The sequence below is a fragment of the Palaemon carinicauda genome, chromosome 7 (genome assembly GCF_036898095.1).
Source record: "Palaemon carinicauda isolate YSFRI2023 chromosome 7, ASM3689809v2, whole genome shotgun sequence".
NCBI classification, from domain to species: Eukaryota; Metazoa; Arthropoda; class Malacostraca; order Decapoda; family Palaemonidae; genus Palaemon; species Palaemon carinicauda.
In genome coordinates, this window is record NC_090731.1 from 17,517,715 (window position 1) to 17,541,543 (window position 23,829).

A 23,829-nucleotide genomic window follows, 5' to 3' on the forward strand; every position below is an offset into this window, starting at 1 on the left:
CTCATTTGATGATTAAGAAATTCACAGATTTATCATACTGTTTGTTGCCAATTTCATTACAAGAGAAAATTACATTTCCCCAACAAGAGAGATCAACAAAGATAAACTGTAAACAGAAAATTGTCTTTTGATCTCTTTAGCATCAAAGTTAATGTAATAGTGGGCGTGTCCCCAACAACCCCCCCCCCCCTTGGTTGAATGGTAATGTGGCAACGCAAATGAGAATGTTTTAGTCCAACAGGGGTTTATTGCTATACTGTCGAACAAAATAACATTTACAAACAATAATTCTTTTTTTTTTTTACAATAAAAAATATTTATTTGTTAAAACCTTAATTTATATTCAAGCTCTATGGAATTTCATTTCTTGTATGCACGTTCTTGAAACCATCTTTGCAATAAGAATAGACGGACGTCGGAGACTATATAAAGCTTCGAGAAGTGTATGAGGATGATTTTGCAACGGCAAATAACTTTACCAACATCAAACTTTGCAGGAATCTCCCCCGTCTTGAACATTATTCACGGAAGAAAAACACGACAACGTAAGAGTTGAAGTCGTAGTTTCCATAGATACTGAATCTGACTTCGATGATTCAGGTTCAGAGGAAGCGGCGTTCTCGTCTCTTCTTTCTGCTGCTGCTTTTCTAAAGCAAGAAAGAGCGGCCGAGCATCTCCTGGCTAACCTGAAGGGCAAAGGAAACCGTTTCTCTATAAGCTTTCGTTTGTTGCTGTTTGTCATCATGATAATGAATATGAAGAGGCCCTGGAGAGCGTTTAGGATATCGGTGGGTGCCCTGAAAATTGGAATAAAAAGAAGGATTAGCTTCAGACGAAAGGAATCTGTGTTCAGTTAATGAATATATATTAAAAAAATGACTAAATTTGGAGAAATTGATTTGTAGTCTAGTATGGTATTATTACCTAAACTTAAATGGTCCGTCTTTATTAATGTTATTATTTGAGAAACATTTCTAACTCTTACATTTGTAGATAGTAAACGTTTCTTAATTTTACCTGCAAATAAAGCAGAAAGGCAGTAAAGCAGACTAAGAAGAAAAGGTAATAAAGATATTTGAAAGGTAGAAAGATTAATAAAGAGGAGATTGGTAATAGACTTCAGAAAAGGAAAACGAATAGTCTGAAGATTAGCTCTGTGGATTCTGTGAGAGACGTTCATTGTATATATAATATAATAAATATAATACAATATAATATAATGTGACTGTTTTATTTCTTATCATTTTATGTTTTTTTATTTACTATAGGTGCTTTATGCATTGTTCGAATGCTAATTCAACATTCTTGTATTAGTAATTACACTTACTCACAGGGCAGACCTTTCGCAGGTAAATTTTATTATGAAATTTCATCTATATCTTGATACCCCAAAGAGATTTTGAAATTACTTTCGCTTGCGTTAAGAAGTCTTATAATGATCTAAAAACAATAAGTAAAACTAAATGTCATATCATACCAGATTTCCTCCGGAGGAATTATAAATGACAAGAACTCAGTGGCCCAACAGAACACAGAAATGGCAAAAAGCTTCAGCTTTTGGTGAAAACTGAAAAGAAAAAGGAAGATTAATTTTTTGCTTTCCTGAAATAACCTGATCAAAATTACGGCCTCTAGCTTTTCATTTCATTAACGACAAAAGAATTTAACATGAAATATGATGTAATATTTCGGTAGAGTCCCACCCAGCGCCATTACCCCTTGCGTTTAGATAGGAGCTTTATATTTTTTGGGGGGCTCGGCCATGTCGTCCTGATGGAAGGTTCCTTTAGGTAGCTTTCTAAGGGATATTTGCTACAGTGATACTCCCAGAGAATTAAACCGAAGGTCTCCAGGTTTCTAACTCCTGGCTCGAGTATTCAATTAAGATATCGCATAATATCAGGGGACGTATTTTTTAGATACGTCACATAGCAATTTTCACCCCGAATAGATTTAAATCTTTGATGTAAGGGTGAAGAGTGGCGAAAGAAAGGAGTCCCGATCTAGGTACCCGGTGGACCTCCTATCCGTACTACTACCGGCCGCCATTCCTTTCCTTGTAGCATTTTAAGCTAGGTGTTCTCCCAAACTAACCCGGAGATTTGTTGCAAGTTATCCGAATATTCATCATGCAATCTTCAGCATTTTCATCCTTTGGAAAGTTGAGTATTAATTCTTTCCTGTGTATAATTTTAGTCTCCCTTTTTACAGTTAAATTTCGATAATTTAAGTGTGTTTAGGTGAGCTTTGCCCAGACCGGAGGCAGCCATTTTACGACTGCCGTTGCCCGTTACTATTGCATTTTAGTTAGTCAGTAGGGCAACATTTCCCGGTATTAAGCTATAATGTTAGCTATTTAGGCAAATTATACAAGTGGTGATCTAGAATACATGAATTTTATTCCTCTTCCTATTATGTTACTTTACTGATCGTATGCTGCGGGAGCCCAGGCGGTACCGTACCTTGGCCAGGGATCCTACCAAAGCGAGACTACTCTAGCTCATTTATACGTTAGTAAAGTACTTCCCCTTGTTTAGCCTCACCCTATCATTCCTTATTAATTCGGACGAGAACTTACATTCTCTAGAATCTATGGATAAGGTATGATATAGATTCTCTCTCAGAGAAAAGAGGCTAATCCCTCTCTCCCTCCCTGAGTGCCGCCGCTGCTACAGGCGGCAACCACTGTATTCTTCATTGCCGTCGAGCTCCGGCTTTGATTTAGATAGTGACGAACTCAGGGTGCCCTTGTCTTGCCGCCGACGATGTCGCCAGACAAGGAACCATGTTTCCTCTGCTGCCGACGACGTCGTTAGCACAGGAAGCCATGCTTCCTCAGTTCACTGTTGTAGGTAGGCGGCCTACCTGCCGCCACCTTTCATCTCAGTGAACTACAAGACCCTTACCTTTCTGTCCTTTAGGGACGTCATAGCCATCACAATTCTCTTTCGCCGGTATTCTGACAGTCACCGGCTGGTACCCTGCTGGCGGCAGTTAGTTCAGCCGCCTCAGCCACCTTCCCCCTTTCTTCCTTCCTTCACAGGAAGTGAATATCATTGGGGGGAAGATTGAGCCGGCCCTGACGGCTGCCGGTGGGAAACCTAGCATACTTTGAGAAATCCTCAGCCCTCCCTTGGATTGCCATATACAATTGTTGCTGCCGGCGGCAGCCCTTTTGTGGATGGGTGGAGGCCAGAATCAGACAGATTCTTATCCCTTCCATTGGAACTCAAATTCCAGCACGGAGACAGTAGGCGGCCTGATAGTCCTTCTACACTTCTAATTGTTATGTTAACCATAATAATAAGAATCTCTCCTTCCTCAATGCTTTCTCTCTTTCTATCAGTTAGTGCCGCCAGGTAATAACATAACCCCGGCAGTGCGCCGGCTAACTACAGTATACAACTATACAGTAGTACACATATTTTCTTACATACTCTGTGTTTCCTGTCGCAGTCTATTGTTGGGACAACGATTTTGTGCTGAGGCTGAGTACTACCTCAACACCCAGATGGTTTATTTCGATCATCAGGACCTTAAAAAATCACCGATCAGTGTTAATATATACTACAGTAGATAATGTTAGTATAAAGCTTACTAACCCTAACTCTAGTTCCTAGAATTTAATCCTACCTTGTATTCTTCCTACCAGGGAAACTAAATATTAATTACTGACGGAGGTCTCAGCAATGGCCTGGGAGGGGAAGCACAGATATGTGTCTTTTCTACTTCCATTTAAGCTTACTATCCTAAGCTACCATAAACGATAGTAATTACTATTGTTGATAAAAATTGTATGCTTTTATATCACTGGTATAAAAAATTATATACTCATTGGGCCCCTTTTCTTTTACAGGAGGAGCCAATGGAGAAGTGTGCAGCCTTAGCCTGCAACCACAAAAGCAAAGACTTTTGAGGCCACACGAAGTGCAGGACTTATGCCCCTGCTACATCGTGTCGGGAGTCCTCAAGTATTGGGACCCGAAAGGTTACCCCACCAGTTCAACCCTGCTGGCCAACGGCTTCGGAGAAGCTCCCTCAGTCAACATAGAGACTAGAGATACAGCGAGGGAGACCTTTCGCAAATGGGTAAGTAGATTCCAAAAGAATTTTCAGGGACTGTACTTACCCGATGACTCCCTAAGGTGCCTACTGTTCCCAAAGGCTCTACCAAATGCGGTGGTGCCCCAGGAACAGGTCCAGTCTTCCCTCATACAACTGAAGATCGACGGGGACATAGACAAGGCACTGGAAGACTTGGATATCCACCAAGAAAGGACGTCAGAAGTGTCCATTGACACTGAGAAGGACCTACTACAAGGAGGCCCCGAAGAAGACGTGGAACATCCACAAGCAGAAGAAGAAGGATCCGTTTAAACGGCAAGCGAAGACCCTCAGTTTGCCGTGACGGCATACCAACCTATGCCGTCAACCTCTTCAATCCCAACTCCACAACCAGTGGCACATGACATCAAGAACGAAGAGATCCTCACTTCGATTCAACGGATGATGGAGTTGTTCCAAAAGGTACAAGAGACGATGAGAGAATCACTCAGACAACAACAGATACTATTGCAAGAGAGGACGGACCGCCCCGGAACTACCAAGGGGTCCACTAAGAAGCCACTTAAAGTGTTGAATCTCTCTCACCGCTCCGAAACTAACCCCTGGAGGTATGCCCATGATGAATGGGAAACTATTCGTCTCGAAGTTGGGGACCAAACTGATTGAAGATCTTGAGTTCTGGCCTAACTTTCCAGCTTACCCAGAATGTTACGTGAGACTGCGGGATGAACATGCAACCTGTGAGGAAACAGTACCCAAAGAGGTCATTGTATTCGAGCATGACAAGGCGCAAGCCATCCTCCTGAAAACCTTGAAAGGAGCCAGGTACACCAACTCCAACGTCTAAGCACTGAGCAAGAGACATCCCACCTTTCTTGCTCCTTCCCCCATCTCTTTCCCCTTTTCGGAGAAAGCACTAGACTTTGCCGTCAAGGCAGTCGACAAGGGCAAACCCTGCCCAACCCTAGAGGAATGCAAACCATTCTCTTTAGCACTACCTGCCTGCGAGGAGAAGTGGAAGGATGTCCACCTAGCCTTCTCCATCTCTAAGTTGGATCCAGAGATAGCAGGCCAGCAGTTCAATGAGAACCTTCTGAAGTTGCCAGACCATCTTCTGAGGAGGGAACAGGAGATGAAGGAGAGACTTGCGGCCTCCCTTTCTCATCAGAACTGCCTGAAAATGAGTGCAGGTCTACAGAACGCCCCAGAAATGTTCATTTTCCTGGCTAAGTCCCACATGGGTACCCTTGTGAAAGACTTATATGCTTTTCTCAGAGCAAGGAGAGCCTGCAGAGAGTTCGTTTTGGCCTCAGCGACCATAAGACACGAACCAAGGAAACTGATTACCTCAAACATCTGGGGTAAAGACCTTTTCCCACAGGAACTGGTCCAAGAGATCATAGCCAGAGCAACCATGGAGAACTGGAACCTTCTTCAAAAGTGGGGCACGAGCTCAAAGAGGAAATCTTCCTCGGACGGAGGTCCCCAGCCTAAGAATAAAAAGGCAAGGAGACCACACAGACCTGCACAATTTTCTGCCGTGACTATGACCACGATGCCTCAGACCACTTTCCAGATGGTACCTCAACAACTGGTAGCACAGTCGCCAATGTTTAACCCCAACTTTGAGAGGCAGTCGGCTTCCTTTCGCCTTAGTCAGAAAGGAAATGGCCCTAAGAGAAGTTCGCTCGGAGGTGACTCCTCCCGGGGCCAATTAGGACGTGGTCACGAAAACAAATCCACAGGAACCCCCATCCAAAGAGGGGTTCCAGGTAGGAGGCAGACCGTATCATTTTCAGGATCGCTGGACCTTCAATCCCTGGGCCCACAGCTTATTGATGAATGGACTCGGGTGGAAACGGAACAGAACTCTACCCTGTTTTCCAAAATTCTTCCAATACTCCACCCCCTCGTTAGAAGAATATACCTCAGAACTTTTGAACAAGAAGGTAATAAGGAAAGCGAAGTCCATCAAATTCCAGGGAAGGATGTTTTGTGTTCCCAAGAAAGACTCAGACAAACTCAGAGTCATTCTAGCCTTGTCTCCACTAAACAAGTTCATCGAGAACAACAAGTTTACTTGGCAACACATAAAGACCCTTCTACCAAAAGGAGCAAACACAGTCTCAATAGACCCAACAAATGCTCACTGGCATCTTCTATTGAACCGCCCTTTCTCCTCCTACCTAAGATTCATGCTACAAAAGAAGTGTCTTCAGAGCAATGCCCTTCGGACTGAATACAGCCCAAAAGATATTCACAAAGCCAGCAGCCACATTCGTCTATCAGCTGCACTCCGAAGGAGTAGAGGTACTAGCATATCTAGACGATTGACTGGTATGGGCAGCACCCAAGACTACTTATCTGCAGGCAGCCAACAAGGTAATCCAGTTCCTGGAACTCCTGGGCTTCAACATCAATCGCAAGAAGTCTCGCCTTCCTCCACCTCAGAAGTTCCAATGGCTAGGAATCCAATGGGACTTAAAGTCACACCACCTCTCCATTCCATCCGAGAAGAGGAGAGCGATAGAGGGATCTGTCAAGAGACTAATCCGTCACAAGAGGATTGCAAGACGCCACCAGGAAAGAGTATTGGACTCTCTCCAGTTTGCGGCAGTGACAGACCCGGTGCTAAAAGCATGTCTAAAAGATGTTTCAGGAGTATGGAGAAGATACACGTCAAACTCTCGAAGAGACCAACCAAGGTTGACCCAGACCCTGTTGCGCACGCAGTTAAGGCCATGGTCAACAGCCAAAAGCCTAGCACGAACAATTCCCCTGCAACCACCACAACCATCAGTGGAGGTACACATGGACTCCTCCTCGAAAGGATAGGGAGGCCATACTCACGAGAGAAAAGCGCAAGGGAATTGGTCGCACGAGTTCAAAACTTTTCATATCAACGTTTTGGAAGCTCTGGCAGTTTTTCAGATGTTGAAGAGACTATCCACTCGCAGAACAATCCACATCAGATTGACCCTGAACAATGTAGTGATAGTAAAATGTCTAAATCGACAAGGCTCGAGATCATTTCACATCGACCATGTGATATTAGTCACCTTCCTCCTGACAAGGAAGAAGGGATGGCACCTCTCAGCAGTTCACCTACAAGGGTTCTTGCACTATGCTTCGAACCTAAACAATGACAATTGTACTCTAAAGGATCTAACACAGAAAGTCATTTTTCTGTTTGTTATAGCCTCAGGGGCTAGAGTTAGTGAAAAAGTGGCTTTATCTAGAAACGAAGACCATATTCAGTTCCTAGACACAGGAGAACTGAACCTCTTTCCTGATACTGCCTTTCTTGCCAAGAATGAGCTACCCACCAAGAGGTGGGGTCCTTGGAGAGTCTGCCCACTGAAGGAAGATACCTCTCTATGCCCAGTAGACTGTCTTAAGGTCTATCTTCGAAGAACTTCAGACTTCAAGGGAGGACAGCTCTTCAGAGGCGAAACCTCAGGATCAAACCTATCCATAAGACAACTGAGAGCAAAGCTCATCTACTTTATTCGCAGAGCGGATCCTGACAGTACACCGGCAGGTCACGATCCAAGGAAAGTTGTTTCTTCGTTGAACTTCTTTCAACATATGGACTTTGGAAGACTCCACTCATACACTGGGTGGAGATCATCCAGGGTCTTTTACAAACACTATGCAAAGCAAGTACATGAAATAAAACATTTTGTGGTGGCGGTGGGTAGTGTTATAAAACCTGTTGTCTAGCGCTGCGATGAACAGTGAACTGCTTTGGGACTTTCCAGTGCATCGGGTGCATGGGTACACTTACCCTCAAGTGCAAATCACAACGATGATTAACACACTGTTCCATATAGGTGCATATCTGACCAATAACACCAGTGCAAAGTGAACGTTTGCGTTAAAGTGTTTATGCATTCCCAAAATCTGTACAAGTCAGTCAGATTTGGTTTCAAGTCTCCATTGAGTGGCATTATTGCGATAATGAAATCACTGATTTTTTCTACAAGAGAAAATATGGACCCCGATGTGTTTTTAATGCTGGATCAGATTTATAACCTATTGTAACTACATTTGATAATCTAGTTGCTAGGTAAAAATACTAAACGTATTTGCGTCTTATTGCTGCTATCTCAGTTGCAGACAAAATAAAACATTCTAGAGTTCCTAGAAGGGCCCAACTTGAAATCAGGATACAGATTTCCAAGGTATGTGAAAGGTAATCTCTAAAGTTTTACCTTCCGTTCTTATGGAAATTCAAGCCTTGAATCCTTATTGTCGATGTCGACACGTTCCATGCAGGGGGCAGGAAGCACTAAACCAGTTCCAGGTTTAGTGGAAATGACAGTTAACTGGAATTTCACATATAGGTCTAGCAGATCAGATAAGGAATCCATTCAAGGTAGAAGGCACATGCACAAACCCAAATTAATTCTCTGGTATGCTTCCATCAGGACGACATGGCCGAGCCCAAAAAACGGATTTTGAGTAAAGCGAAAAATCTATTTTTGGGTGAGATTGCCATGTCGTCCTGATGGAGCCACCCTTTTGCTGACCCACCCGAAACTACTCTATCTGCGGCTATTCCTGCTTAAAGAAAAGTAAAGGAATGGAGGCCGGTAGTAGTACGGATAGGAGGTCCACCGGGTACCTAGATCGGCACTCCTTTCTTTCGCCACTCTTCCCCCTTACATCAAAGAGTTAAATCTATTCGGGGTGAAGATTGCTATGTGTCGTATCTAAAAAATACGTCCCCTGATATTATGCGATATCCTTAATTGGATACTCGCGCCAGGAGTTAGAATCCTGGAGACCTTCGGTTTAATTCTCTGGGAGTATCACTGTAGCAAATATCCCTTAGAAAGCTACCTAAAGGAACCTTCCACCAGGACGACATGGCAATCTCACCTAAAAATAGATTTTTCGCTTTGCTCAAAATCCGTTTTTTTGTCTTTTTTTCGCGAGCGAAGCCAGCGCACGGTCGGAGCGAAAACCATTTGATCTATCGGAATATTACCGAAATCTAATGGTTTTTGCTTTGCCTCGCAAAAAAAAAAAAAAAAAAAAAAAAAATATCGAGCTCTCATGTGCTGAGAGTAAGCTGGGTGGGACTCTACCGAAATATTACCAAATAACGCTGGGTGGGACTCTACCGAAATATTAACAAATATATTCGTGAGCTGGGTGGGACTCTCCCGAAATATTACCAACCATACTCATGAGAAAATCCTTCGTGTGTTTCTTACTCTTTGACGCAATCCACCATATCCCTGGATGATCTTCCGATGGTATTCAGTTCCCTTGAAGCCTCTCTCGAATTTCGAAGGATTATCTTAGCGTCGATGAAAGTGAGGATGAGTAGGAGGGCGTTGCAAAGGGACAGCACAGCAATTGGACAGTAGAAGTAGAGCAAAACACCGATGTGTTCTAATGGACGAGAATAAACAAATTATTATTATTATTATTATTATTATTATTATTATTATTATTATTATTATTATTATTATTATTAAGTATTTTTTTAATTATTTTCGTTATTAATAAAATCATCATTATCATTATCGTAATTATAGTTATTATTATTATTATTATTATTATTATTATTTATTATTATTATTATTATTATTATTATTATTATTATTACAAGCTAGGGTAAAAACATAATTGGAAAAGCCAGATTCTAAAAGCCCAAGGGCTCCAGCAGGGAAAAATAGCCCAGTAAGGAAACAAGGTAATAAATAAACTACAAGATAGGTAATGAATAATCAAAATAAGATGTAGTAAGAAAAGTAACTCCATTAGATAAGGTATTTCATATATTAGCTATGAAAACTTCAGAAACACACACACAAAAAAAAAAAAAAAAAACTCTTTTCTGTTTAGAGTTCAATCGGTTTCTTGTAAAAATCCCTTAACCTCCTTATCTCTATTTCGAATAGAAATCTAAAAATTTTAAAATTTTAAAATCTAAAAATTTAAGAACTTAAAAATTTAAAAAATTACAAATCTAAAAATTTTAAAATTTTAAAACCTAAAAATTTTAAAGTTTGCTAAAAAAAATCATAAAAATTCTGGAAGAAATGTTGCTAGGAATTTACCGTTTTAAAACCAGATATATTGACATAAATGAGTGGCATTGCAGTCACCAACCGTAAAAGATGATAACAAAGTAGGGTAAAATAACGGTCGCCTGTATTTTACTAAAATACGGCTAAGAACCGAATACTTTTACGGAGAATTTCCGATTGAAATTACGGTTTTTTGACAGTGTAAATCATAGAAACTACTAATGCTAAGCTGTGATGTAATACTTTTATTGATTAATGAGCACCATGTCAAGTAGTGGTACCCTTAAAACACCTCATAAACGAGAGGATTCTTTATACAATACTCAATTTTTTTCAATGAGGCGTATTGGCACTAACTCGCAGCGGTGCCCTTTCAGTTCGGAAAAGTTTCCTGCTATCTGATTGGTTAGAATTATCTTGTCCAACCAATCAGTGATCATGGAACTTTTCCGAGCTAAAAGGGCACCCGTGCCAGTCGGTGCAAATCTGCCTCACTAAAATATATATATGCATTTATATAAAAATATTTATATGTATATATATATATATATATATATATATATATATATATATATATATATACATATACAGTATATATATAAATAAGTATAATTTCAGTAGAAAATAAGAAACAATCTGGTTCTATTGTTGTTCTTTTGTCATTGTTTTTTAATCATAATGTAACTTTACCTTTTATTTATTTATCTTTTTGGACTGAAAGAAGCACATTTCTTTATTAGCTAGATCAGGAATAAATCAAGTGTCCACATTGTAACATGTATCTTAGCAGTAAAACTTAGAAATCTAAATAAACATGGAGGATGGACTCCTGATTGTAATAAGGAAATTATTCTTACCCTGAAACCAACACTTCTTGATTGCAATGTATGGCCTGATTTCATCCCTGACTTCATGGGGGTTCACAAACTGCATCATGACGGTGACTGCACTAGAATAAAGAAAGTATTTCATGAACATTTATTCTTTCTAAGAATGGTTATTATTGTTATTAGACATTCCCTGTAAAAGCCTCTAAATTACACTATTTTCAGTACATGTCTTGCCAGTGACCTGTGGCACTTTCAATCGCAAAGTTTACTCTGAAATGTTTCTTCATGTGCGAATAAAAAGTGAGTGACGCAGAGCGCATAGTGGATTTTCAGTTGGAGTGCTTAAAGGGTGAATCAAAAGGTTCAGTTAAACTGCTTGAACACTTGCCAGAGAGAAACTGAATTGGTGCGCCAAAATGTTCACTTAGAGTGCTTAAAGGGTGAGTCAAAATGTTCAGTTACACTGCTTGAACACTTGCCGGAGAGAAACTAAATTGGTGCGCGAAAATGTTCACTGAGAGTGCTTAAAGGGTGAGCCAAAATGTTCAGTTACACTGCTTGAACACTTGCCAGAGAGAAACTGAATTGGTGCGCCAAAATGTTAACTTAGAGTGCTTAAACGGTGAACCAAAATGTTCAGTTACACTGCTTGAACACTTGCCAGAGAGAAACTGAATTGGTGCGCCAAAATGTTAACTTAGAGTGCTTAAACGGTGAACAAAAATGTTCAGTTACACTGCTTGAACACTTCCCATAGAGAAACTGAATGGTAGATGTGGTAATGTCCTTGCATGGTGATTGCCAGACTGGGGTTCGAGTCCCGCTCAAACTCGTTAGTGCATTTGGTCGCTGCAACCTCACCATCCTTGCAAGCTAAGGATGGGGGGTTCGGGGCAGCCTCTAGGCAGGGTTGCCAGGTTTTCCAAATAAGAAAAGGTCAACGTCTGATCAACTGCAGCTTTTTATAAAAAAAAAAGGTCGAAAATATAGCATTTAAGGCTAACGAAATTCAAAAAGGCCAAATTTAGGGTACCTGGCACGAAAGAAGGCCAAATTTGGGGAGGTTTCCTTTTTTGGCCCGAAAAATGCCAATCTGGCAACCCTGCCTAAGGGATACAAATATAAAAATGAAAACAATTTCATAATCACTACAGTAAATTATTTATAATAATCTTATACGTCTAATATCAACAAATGATAGATTTAGAAAAAGATTACTTATGCTATTATCAAAAAAAGGAGGCTACTGATTTATGAATCAAATTTGTTTCATGTTATTTTTAAAACTTTTTAGAAACAAGAATTATTAAATATTTTGAAATACAAATATAAAAATGAAAACGAGCCTCCAAACTATTTAATTACACAAAGCAAAGAAATTTTGATTAAATTTTTTTACTTAAACTTGAATAGAGAATAAAAGAATATTCAATTAAAGCATAAAAGCAAAGAAGTCATTTTAAAAGTTGTATAGCTTTCCGAAGACCTTCTTCAGATGTAAAGCTAAAAATACCTCTGGCATATAACACATCCTGTCCAAGAATCTTGGCAAGGATGAACCAGCCATCCTCAAACAATTTAATTAAACAAAACAAAGAAATCTTGAATAAATTTGTTGCATAAACAAAACTTGATTAGAGCAGTCAAATGCAAATAAAATAGTTTCATTTGATCAGTTTCAACATAAAGGTAATATAATAGGGAGAAACTACCATTATTAAATCTGACCTCTTGGTGAGGAAAAAACTAAAGGAAAATCATTTGTTTGATATATTATAAATATTTTGAGTCCGTTAGAGTAATAGACCATCTACTGTTTAACTCGGCACTTGAAGATAATAGCTTCCTGCCATATCAAAAGCTTTATATATACATTATACTTTTTATCACTAACTTTTCTTAATCTAAATTATCCATTGACATGTTGTGCCATATCTAAACAGCTTATTGTTATGTTTGGAACACGAATCATAGAACACCATTATCCTCTAAAGAGTAAAGAATCACTCACTTTATTGCTTTGTTATTAATCTGATAATAAAATCTAAATAGTAAACCCTTAAAAATTACAAAAAGTCTAACGACAATAAAAATAATATATATATATATATATATATATATATATATATGTATATATATATATATACATATATATATATATATATATATATATATATATATATGTATGTATGTGTATATATATATATATATATATATATATATATATATATATGTATGAGTAATTTTATATGTACAGGTACATCAAAAAGAGAATTAAACTTGTAGTCTTCTAGAATTGCAAAATGTCTGAACTTCTACCCACAGTAAAAATGAAATATATATAAAGAATAAGATTAATCTTCTGATAAGTACTGGTACAACATGAAGAAAATTTGATTAGTTAAGTCTTATACGATTACAAAAAGCCTGAACTTATACCCACAGTCAAAATTAAATACATATGAAAACTTACCATATACATAATGGTACTCCCCAACCATATAACATGAAGTAAATTTCTGGGTATTTCTTTGAAGTCTGGTACTTTGTGAGCTTCCTGCAAATAAAAAACCTCGCTTTAATAGATAGTATAGTATAGAAGACGGTACTTTGTAAGTTCCCTTCAAAGAAAAGCTACTGTATATTGTAATGGATATCCTAATGTAGAAAATAGTGATTTGTAAGTTTCCTACAAAGGAAAACTGTGATTAATCATTATTATTATTAATTGCTAAGCTACAGCCCTAGTTAGAAAAGCAGGATGCTCTAAGCCCAGGGACTCCAACAGGGAAAATACCCCAGTGAAGAAAGGAAACTAGAAAAAATAAAATATTTTAAGAAAAGTAACATTAAAATAAATATCTCCAATATAAACTACAAAAAAAATTATCAAAACAAGAGGGAGAGAAATAAGATAGAATAGTGTGCCCGAGTGTACCCTTAAGCAAGAGAACTCTAACCCAAGACAGTGGAAGACCTTTGTGCAGAGGCTATGACACTACCCAAGACTAGATTATCAAGAATAATAAAACACTGTATTGTGGAATCAATCACGCTTCACCAACCAAACAAAATAAAGTGTTGATTTTGGGAGTCCCTTAACCATCTAGTCGTAACATGGGAAAACCAACAAATTCTTCAAGATATATAAGTTCAAAGAGGTTGGACTGTAACTTAGATGATAGGGATTGGGAAAGGAGCTAGAGTAGAAAGATGAAAAGCTGGTCCAGCTAGTGGCCGAAGGAACACTGCAGTATCCACGAAGATATAAAATCCAATGCTTCAAACTACTGGTAATTTGTGACTGATCAAATTGTTGTCTAAGACAGTTTGATATCTTTAGTTACTTAGAAAAATTACTTTACTCAAATTTTCAAAAAAGGAGTTACGATAGAAATCTTTATGTTGTTATGACGTACTTGATGAAAATAAAATCATTTTTTTAACGGTAGTTGTCTTAACAGCACCCTTTTGCCTCGTAAGACATGGAAAAAGGAATGATATAAATACTCCCTAACGACATAGGCATTTTGCAAGGTCAAGGTGATCACAGGACTCTGAAACATAGCCACAATTTAATAGTTTAAACAAAATAGAGCAATGGTAGATATTCTATCAATTTCTGGGTTTGTTAATGACTTTCATTTCATATTTAAGTAGGAAAAATATGTTTTAATATCTGATTGCTTTATGGTAGTAGGGTCATTCACGATGGATTCATTACCTTTAGCAATGAACTAATTTTCAAAGTGTGCAAAAATATCATCTAACTAAATTTCCTAAGTTTTATAAAAGGTGGCCATTACAAGTTATCGTACCATGGTATCCATTCTTAGTATTAGTACAAGTAGGGGAAACATTGAATGTAAAACATTTTCTACATTGATTAATATTTATAGGCAACATAGTGAACACATGCATGTTGTCTCCTTTTTGGATTCGAAATTGTTAAAGATAGAATAAGTTTGAAGACATCTCAGCGTATGACGACACAAAAGCGACTTAGCAAATGGAGATATTATGCGTTGATTCTCTCAAAAGTTTTAGGACAATGAAAAGGAATGTTAAAAATAATTGCAAGAGGATTTTCTCATAACAATTCGAGTTGGATTAGAAAACGAGAAAGAAGATTTTAACGGGGCTAATTGTTCAGTGGCCTCTTTCCTCTTGGTAAGGGTAGAAGAAACTCTTTAGCTATGATAAGCAGCTCTTGTAGGAGAAGGGCACTCCAAAATCAAACCATTGTTCTCCAGTCTTGGGCAGTACCGTAGCCTCCGTACCATGGTCTTCCACTGTCTTGGGGTTAGTGTTCTCTTGCTTGAAGGTACACTCGGGCACACTGTTCTAATTTCTCTTCGGCATGTTTTGTTAAAGTTTTGTTATAATTTATATAGGAAATGTTTATTTTGATGTTACTGTTCTTAAAATATTTCATTTTAATTGTTAATTACTTCTCTAATTTCTTTGTTTCCTTTCCTCACTGGGCTATTTTCCCTGTTGGAACCCCTGGGTTTATAGCATCCTGCTTTTCCAACTAGGGTTGTAGCTTAGCAAGTAATAATAATAATAATAATAATAATAATAATAATAATAATAATAATAATAATAATAATAATATTTTTCTATTTTCCGGATAATTCTCTTCTCTAGAGCGCTACAATCAGCCAGCAGACTTGAAAAATTCATCAGTCGGGTGAATGACAAAATCGGGAAGACTTTTCAAGTATATTCTCACAAAATACAAGTAAAACTTTGGTACAGAATAGTAAAAAAACTACGACGCGTTTCGAGGATAAGTCCTTCCTCATCTTCTGGTAGAGAGTGAGTTGGATGCTGCAGTCGGGTGGTATTTATACCCAGGATCAGGATTAAAAGTGAAAGGGCTGGAATTTTCATCGGTTTTCATTGGTTGATCGGAGCTGATATGATATGGTGTCTGGTGTACGATGATCTCGGCCGGGAATACCAGTCTGTGACGTCATCGGGGGACCTGAGTTTTGATTGGCTGAGGTGCGCTCTGAGCCAGCCAGGCTGCTCTCCCGCTCAGAAAAGTGTCCCACGTGGCTGAGGTCATGTCCTACTTCGGCGTCAAATACCCCGAATTTTGACGCCGAAGTAGGACATGATCTCAGCCACGTGGGACACTTTTCTGAGCGGGAGAGCAGCCTGGCTGGCTCAGAGCGCACCTCAGCCAATCAAAACTCAGGTCCCCCGATGACGTCACAGACTGGTATTCCCGGCCGAGATCATCGTACACCAGACACCATATCATATCAGCTCCGATCAACCAATGAAAACCGATGAAAATTCCAGCCCTTTCACTTTTAATCCTGATCCTGGGTATAAATACCACCCGACTGCAGCATCCAACTCACTCTCTACCAGAAGATGAGGAAGGACTTATCCTCGAAACGCGTCGTAGTTTTTTTACTATTCTGTACCAAAGTTTTACTTGTATTTTGTGAGAATATACTTGAAAAGTCTTCCCGATTTTGTCATTCACCCGACTGATGAATTTTTCAAGTCTGCTGGCTGATTGTAGCGCTCTAGAGAAGAGAATTATCCGGAAAATAGAAAAATTGGATAAGAAAATAAACTCTGCCGATGCAGCCATTACTTTTAACTCAACCTGCCTAAAAGAGGGTCTCCTACCACAATAATAATAATAATAATAAAAGATAACAAATGATGTAGGTTTTGAAATAACCAGTGACGCAAGGAAGGAATTCTGATTATTTCAGGTCTTTCGAAATAACGTGATATAATTTCCTTCAGATCTGTAATGTAATTGAGCATTTGCTTAACTAACATCAAAGCAATTGATAAAATGATTATCAGATTACATGACCATAAAGGTTTAAAGGTCACTCATGAGTGGCAGGGTCAGAGTACAGTGACATTCCCCTATCAAGTAGGACAATGCCCTAGAGACTGACCACATATTCATATATTCAGCACCCAAGCCCCCTCTCCACCCAAGATGGAACCAGGAAGAGCCAGACAATGGCGGCTGATGACTCAGTTGATAGACTTATAGGCCTCCCCAAAGGCCCCAGTGGTAGCTCACAAGGAGGGTGAGGTTGCAGTGAATATAAGAACTAACGAGCATAAGCGGGGCTTGAATCCCAGTCTGGCGATCACCAAGCAAGGACGTTACCAATTAGGCCACGATAACCCAAAGGAATCCTTGCAGGACCTGGGCGTACAGAACACGCTTGATTACAATTCATCAAAGGAAATTAGCTTTTATGAAAACTGCTTTTCTTTTACAATATTATTGGAACATTTCTTTGCTATAAGAAATGACCAGAACGGTGACACTGGTTTATAATGCACATGTCTTCTGACTAGTGCTCTATAAAAATAATGAAGTCCAAATTATTATTTACCTCATAGCATTTAAAGTATTTATTAGGAAGGTAGAAGTATAGTTTAAAGCTTGATATGTTCACAATAGCAGCAAATTAGTACAATGTGAGTCTACTAGAGGATATAAATGCATTTCATGCATATCTTATATATTATTAGGATTCCCTATAGGGGAATACTATTGTTTTTGGTAGTATTATTATTATTTTTTCCGCGAGTTTTTTTTTTTTTTCGCAAGAAATCTGAAATAATTATCATAGGTAGCCTATGGTAAGAATATGCCATAGACCCAGTTTAAGTGACCTTGACCTACTTTTCAAGATCACAGGGACTTTTAAAGGCAAAATTTGTAAAATTTTAAATTGCCATTAGGCCTAAAGTATAAGCCGTATGGCTAAGGGCCTTATGGACAATGATACAGAGGTAAATCCCCAGATATTGCCCTACTTTAATGCAAGTAGGTCAAGGTCAAGGTCGCTAATGGCCAAACCGGCTCAAAACAGGTTTGTTTCCGAGATCTCAAAAACTGGAAGGCCCTGAGCCCTGATCTTAGTGGCATATGATGCCCTATATATTTATCTAAGGTTAGCTTAACTTTTGTAGCGACTGCTTGATTACTTTTTTATTATAGATTTTTAACTATTTTTGACATTGCAGAAATCGTGACTTTGGCAATTTCTCCATGAAATACTGGCTTTTGGTCATAGAATGCTATAGTAAACTACCCCAAACATATGCATTAAACCTCCAAATCAGATGTCAAATTTGACTTTGACCCTCATTTTCAAGGTCATATGGCTATTTCATGGGAAACATTTGACGTGGGCTAAAAGTGATGTTTTGTTGTCACGCCCCCCCCCCCCCCTCTCCATTTGCACATGCTCTTTCAGAATATGGGATCATATTAACCCGTGACCTTCACATGACCTTGTAAGTGCCCATTGTCTTCAAGTTCAAAGGTCAATTTCTCTATATTTGACATTTTTGCCTATGAATTACCTCCATATACCTGCTATTATACAGATAAATTGCTTTAGAATAGTTTAGTCAAGGAGTCATTAGGCCAATAAATCATTACACAATATCTTTTACTGATTGACGAAAGCATTTCCACACCTATTTTGCAGGGGAATCCTCCGCCACTGGCTTTAGCCAGTTGCAGTCTAATTATTATTATTATTATTATTATTATTATTATTACTAACTAAGATACAACCCTAGTTGGAAAAGCAAGATGCTAAAAGCCCAAAGGCTCCAACAGAGAAAAACAGCCCAGTGAGGAAAGGAAATAAGGAAATAAATCAACGATATAAGACGTAACGAACAATTAATATGAAATATTCTAAAACCAATAACAATATCAAAACAAATATCTCATATATAATCTATAAAAAGACTTGTGCAAGTTTGAACTTTCAGATTCAACCACCCGATTAGGAAGATCATTCCACAACTTGGTAACAGCTGGAATAAAACTTCTAGAATACTGTATAGTATTGAGCCTCATGATGGAGAAGATTTCTCAGAAAAACTGAGATTGAGATGGTTGAGAGAGTTTTAGAGATTATGAAAATAGATAACTTCATTTTTTAATTTTATCAGATAAAGAGCTATCGTAATAAACAGTCATCATAAATATAAATGTTTTCAATTCCCTCTCAGTCTTTGCTGTAGATATAAAGCTTGAAAAATTAATTAATGTTAATGAGATAGGAAAATATGATGAACAATTGTGCAGATTCGTGACTGAATAGAATTCATGACACCAAATAAAATAAAAATTCCCATATTTTAGAACGTTTTCCCAGAATCTTTAATTCCTTACCTGATTTTTCTCCAGACCTCAAAGCACATGATGTTTAGCCAAAAGAAAGCTGTCAGGTATCCAAACTGCATGACAATGGCTGCGTAAAACAATGATGTGGTTATTCATTTTCAAAACAAATATATATAATTTCGGAACTTGTTTGTTCAATCCGATGGAGCCCCATTTCCCCCCCCCCAAACATTTATATATATACATACATACATATATATATATATATATATATATATATATATATATATATGTATATATATACATATATATATATATATATGTATATATAAATATATATACATATATATATATACATATATATATGTGTATATTATATATATATATATAGATATAGATATATATATAATATATATATCTATCTATCTGTATATATATATATATATATATATATATATATATATATATATATATATATATATATATATATATACAAAACCTGTCCTTAGCGTTCGCCGATTCAACACTAGGACAAAAGTACAGCTATGTATGTAAGTGAGGGTAAAACAGGTAATTATGGTAAAAGTTATCATGGTAACTAGAGTCTGATTACATTTTGAAACAACCTTGAAATTATAAAGACAGAAGCTAATAGTAAATAAAAAAGGTTATGTTGACTAAAAACATTTGTAAGATCATTCAACAGGCATCAGGAGTAGAAGCCAAAAATACATCTTGAATCTCGCCTTAAACCCAATCCCTCACCCTTCTGCCAGTGGGGGGGGGGGATTTCCTCCATGCTATACTATTTAAGAAAAAAGCATAGTATAAGTTATTGATATCTAAACTTTAAAAAAATCCCTCAAAATCTATATTGATTAAAAAAAGAAATCTTACCTAGACTGAAGCAGGAAGAAAAACGGTGAACGAGGTAATTATTGAAGCAATTCACAGTAAAACTCATACTATAAGCAATGAAGAGGGACAGAACATGGCATAGCTGATGTGTGCCACCGTTCGCCCTAAGCTTAGGGACTAGTTGGTAACAAATTATGCATAATGTCAGAAAGAAGAGAGAGATGACTTTACAAGTCAGGATTACAGGAAGGCGTACGCTCTTCCACGAGAGAGGTTCGACTCCACAGACGTAAACACTCACTCTCCGATGTTCTTCTCGAAAGTTTACGTCCACACAATATTCAAAAGAAGAGTAATTCCTATATTCAATAGACAATTGCCCCTCACTGTCTATGCTGATTCCCTTGTCGTACTTTGGGAGAAACTCGCAGACTGGAGGACCCGTTACAATAGTGTACGAGGATGAATGAGCTACATCAAGAGGACTGAATGTGGAGTTGGAATCAGGCGAGCATTTTCTCTTACTGCTGTCATATGAGGACCCATCATCACAGCATCTACGCATACACGGGCCATCTCCACAGGCCTTGTCATGTCTCTCCTTGCGAGACATGTAGCAAAAGCTTACAAAGTATTGCACGGTGCCATCACTTTCCTCGATGCCATCAGTGCAGTAATCAGGACAGAAGTAAGTTCTATCAAAAGGACCAAGTTCATTAGGTTTCCAAGTGAGGGATAAACCATTGGCTAACAATAGCAAATGTGTGCCATTATTACCAAGAGGAACTGTTACCATGGGATCAGACTGGCATTTTAAATCGAGATGATAGTTCTGTATATTTGTCCATTCAACAGGCTCTGTGGAATGAGGCTTACTAAAAACTGGAGGTTTTAGTACACTTGGAGTCTTAGCAGTTTGACAAACACCATCTTTCATGGCTTTTCCAAAGGAACAGCACCTGGGAACAGACGGTATAGGAATACATGCTCTAAGCGTCCATGTCAGGTAATGTTGGTTATCCAGGTGGTGAGTGACACAGTACTTGGAAATGCGTTGCTCCTCCAGTTGCCCAGCATCCTCCAGAAGGACAGCATCACCCCGAGGTCTAAGATGAAACTGTCCTCTGCTGAAGTTCCGAGTTAGGTAGTAAGTTGGGTCGCAGTTCACGTTCTCTGTTTTTACATTGTAGTTCTTCATATCTTCCTGTTAAAAGGAAAAACATATGAACAATGACAACTAAAATTTGCTAAATTAAATCAAATCCGAAATGTGTTAATTAATTTCCTTCTGGTTTATTACGAAACACAGACTGAGATCCATCCTCGTAATAAATTCCAATATATATTTTCAATGAAAAAAAAGGTTTAAGGGTGTCAGCTGGTCTGGTGTAATTCAAAATATTTCTAATGGAAAAAAATACAACAATGTAAAAATTAAAGTAAGGATTTTTGCATAGAATAGCCAAGACGAAAATACTACATTACTTCATAGTTCGTTTCTTTCTCTTTCTTGCAACATTTATGAAGTATAGCCAACATTTTCCAAATACTTAATGTTTAAAACGTGTCTTTAAAAAGCATCAAATATTCTTTTCAAGTGGAAGCTTTTAATTACTCTTATTACTTTAAAAATCTAAATTTTTGCCTCTATTCTTCCATTTCCTTATCTTACAACTGATTATGAAGGGATGAAAATTCAAGGATCTATGTGTCCTTAAGAAAGTTTGATAATTTTTGTCTAAAACTGCTATGCCCTTTCAATTCATAAGCTTTAGCAGTAATGAAAGCCCTTCAAAGACAGGGAACAGATGAATCTTATGTTAGAACACTTGAAGACCGAAATTAGAAGAAGGATAAGCAAGGAATGAAGAGTTTTTGGTCAACAATATGAGATTATGAAATGTAAAATGCCACATTATCTAAAACGATCCATGAATTAAATGTCAGGATTCAGGATCCTCTGATTAAATACTTTTCTTTTTAGAGAAAGTGGCATTTTACATTTCATAATCTCATTTCGTTTACCAAAAGCTCTCCATCCCGTGCTTATCCTGCTTTTAACTTCGGTGTTATGTTCCGGGAAAACACTTACTGTCTGTCCTAACTATGTAAATTCATTAACAATCTCTAGAGGTCAGTCCATAACCCTTATGTGGTATCTCTGCATTTTCGTTGAATATTATCTTCCCTTTGCTCATATTCATTTCAAGTCCTATATTTCTGCGTTCTCCATTCAAATCTTTTATCACCTTTTGCAATTACTCCCGTAATTCACTAAACACAATTATCTCATCTGCAAATCTCAAGTTGTTAAGGTATTCCCCATTAATATTAATTCTTACATTTTCCCAATCTACATTTCTAAAAACTTCTAGGCATGCTATTAATGATTTGGGAGAGATGGGGTCTCCCTTTCTAACTCCTATCTTACTAGGAATTTTCTCACTATCTTTAAGTAGTTTTAAGATTGCTGTACTTCGTGTATAGGTATCTTCAAGTATTCTAACATAAGATTCATCTATTCCTTGTTTTTGAAAGATTTTCGTTACTGCTGAAGTTTTGACAGATATGCCATACATGGTTTATAATACTATTTTGATTTTTCCATTAGCTAGTTAATTACATGAATAATGACTGTTGTTGAATACCCAATTCTCAAGCCTGTATGCTCTCAGTTGATCAATGTCCAGCTGTTTTTCTATAGCATAATATGATACTTGTAAATATTTGATATATTACAGAAAGTAAACTAAATGGGAGGTAATTTTCCAGGTCTTTTGTGTCTCCCTTTTTGGAAATTGGTATAATAAAATTTTTCCAAGCTGTAAGTGTAGAGCATTCTTCCAGACATTTTCTGAAAAGCTCAGCGAGTTTTAATACTATGAAATATCCATCATCTATTATTAAGTCAATCGTTAGGCCACATTTTCCTACTGCTCTGACTCTGTTCATGTCTTTTAATGCTTTCTTTACTTCTCCTACTGTACTTTTGTTACTGACTCCCATGTTTCATTGTTTCTATTGACAATTATTTATTATATCATTATGGTATAGCATTGCACAGAAAATCCTCTGCAATTTTTATCACTCCATATCTACTGCTGATAATATTTTCATTTGATTCTTCCTTTCTTTAGTGTTTCTTCAATTGATCTGAATGTGTTTAAGAATCTCTTTATTTTTTTCTTTTCCTTTTTTGGCTAAATCTGTTTCATCTCTCTTGGATTTTACCCTCATTTCCAATCTTTTGTTTTTTTTTAGTTTATGTCTTTTCCGATACTTTAGAAACTTTTCCACTTATCTCTTGTACTGATTCTAATTAAAATTTTGTTACATTACTGTTAATCTCTTTTTTATTTGCTTCCATTTCATCATCATATTATTATTATCATTACTTGCTAAGCTACAACCCTAGTTAGAAAAGCAGGATGCTATAAGCCCAGGGGCCCCAATAGGGAAAATAGCTCAGTGAGGAAGGGAAAAAAGGAAAAATAAAATATTTTAAGAATAACAACACCATTAAAATGAATATTTCCTGTATAAACTATAAAAATTATAACAAAACAAGAAAGAAAGAAATTAGATAGAATAGTGTGCCCGAGTGTACCTTCAAGCAAGAGAACTCTAACCCAAGACAGTGGAAGACCATGATACAGAGGCTATGGCACTACCCAAGACTAGAGAACACTGGTTTGATTTTGGGAGTGTCCTTCTACTAGAAAAGCTGCTTACCACAGCTAAAGAGTATCTTCTACCCTTACCAAAAGGAAAGTAGCCACTGAACAATTACTGTGCAGTAGTTAACCACTTCGGTGAAGAAATATTGGTTAGTAATCTCAGTGTTGTCAGGTGTTTGAGGAGAGAGGAGTATCTGTAAAGAATATGC

At 37.6% G+C, this 23,829-nt stretch overlaps 1 protein-coding gene across 1 annotated transcript in view; it reads right to left on the minus strand.

Annotated features, from left to right (window-relative positions):
- Positions 1 to 231: 231 nt before the first annotated feature.
- LOC137643877 (probable G-protein coupled receptor Mth-like 1) overlaps positions 232 to 23,829 on the minus strand; it is a 24,991-nt gene continuing 1,393 nt past the window's right edge. Inside the window, exons 2-8 of the mRNA XM_068376616.1 lie at positions 19,983 to 21,147; positions 19,134 to 19,212; positions 13,413 to 13,496; positions 10,967 to 11,058; positions 9,288 to 9,468; positions 1,478 to 1,567; positions 232 to 797 (exon numbers count right to left, since the gene is read on the minus strand). Coding sequence (XP_068232717.1) covers positions 485 to 797; positions 1,478 to 1,567; positions 9,288 to 9,468; positions 10,967 to 11,058; positions 13,413 to 13,496; positions 19,134 to 19,212; positions 19,983 to 21,147 — 2,004 coding nt within the window. The 3' untranslated portion in view covers positions 232 to 484. The remainder of the gene's footprint in view (positions 798 to 1,477; positions 1,568 to 9,287; positions 9,469 to 10,966; positions 11,059 to 13,412; positions 13,497 to 19,133; positions 19,213 to 19,982; positions 21,148 to 23,829) is intronic.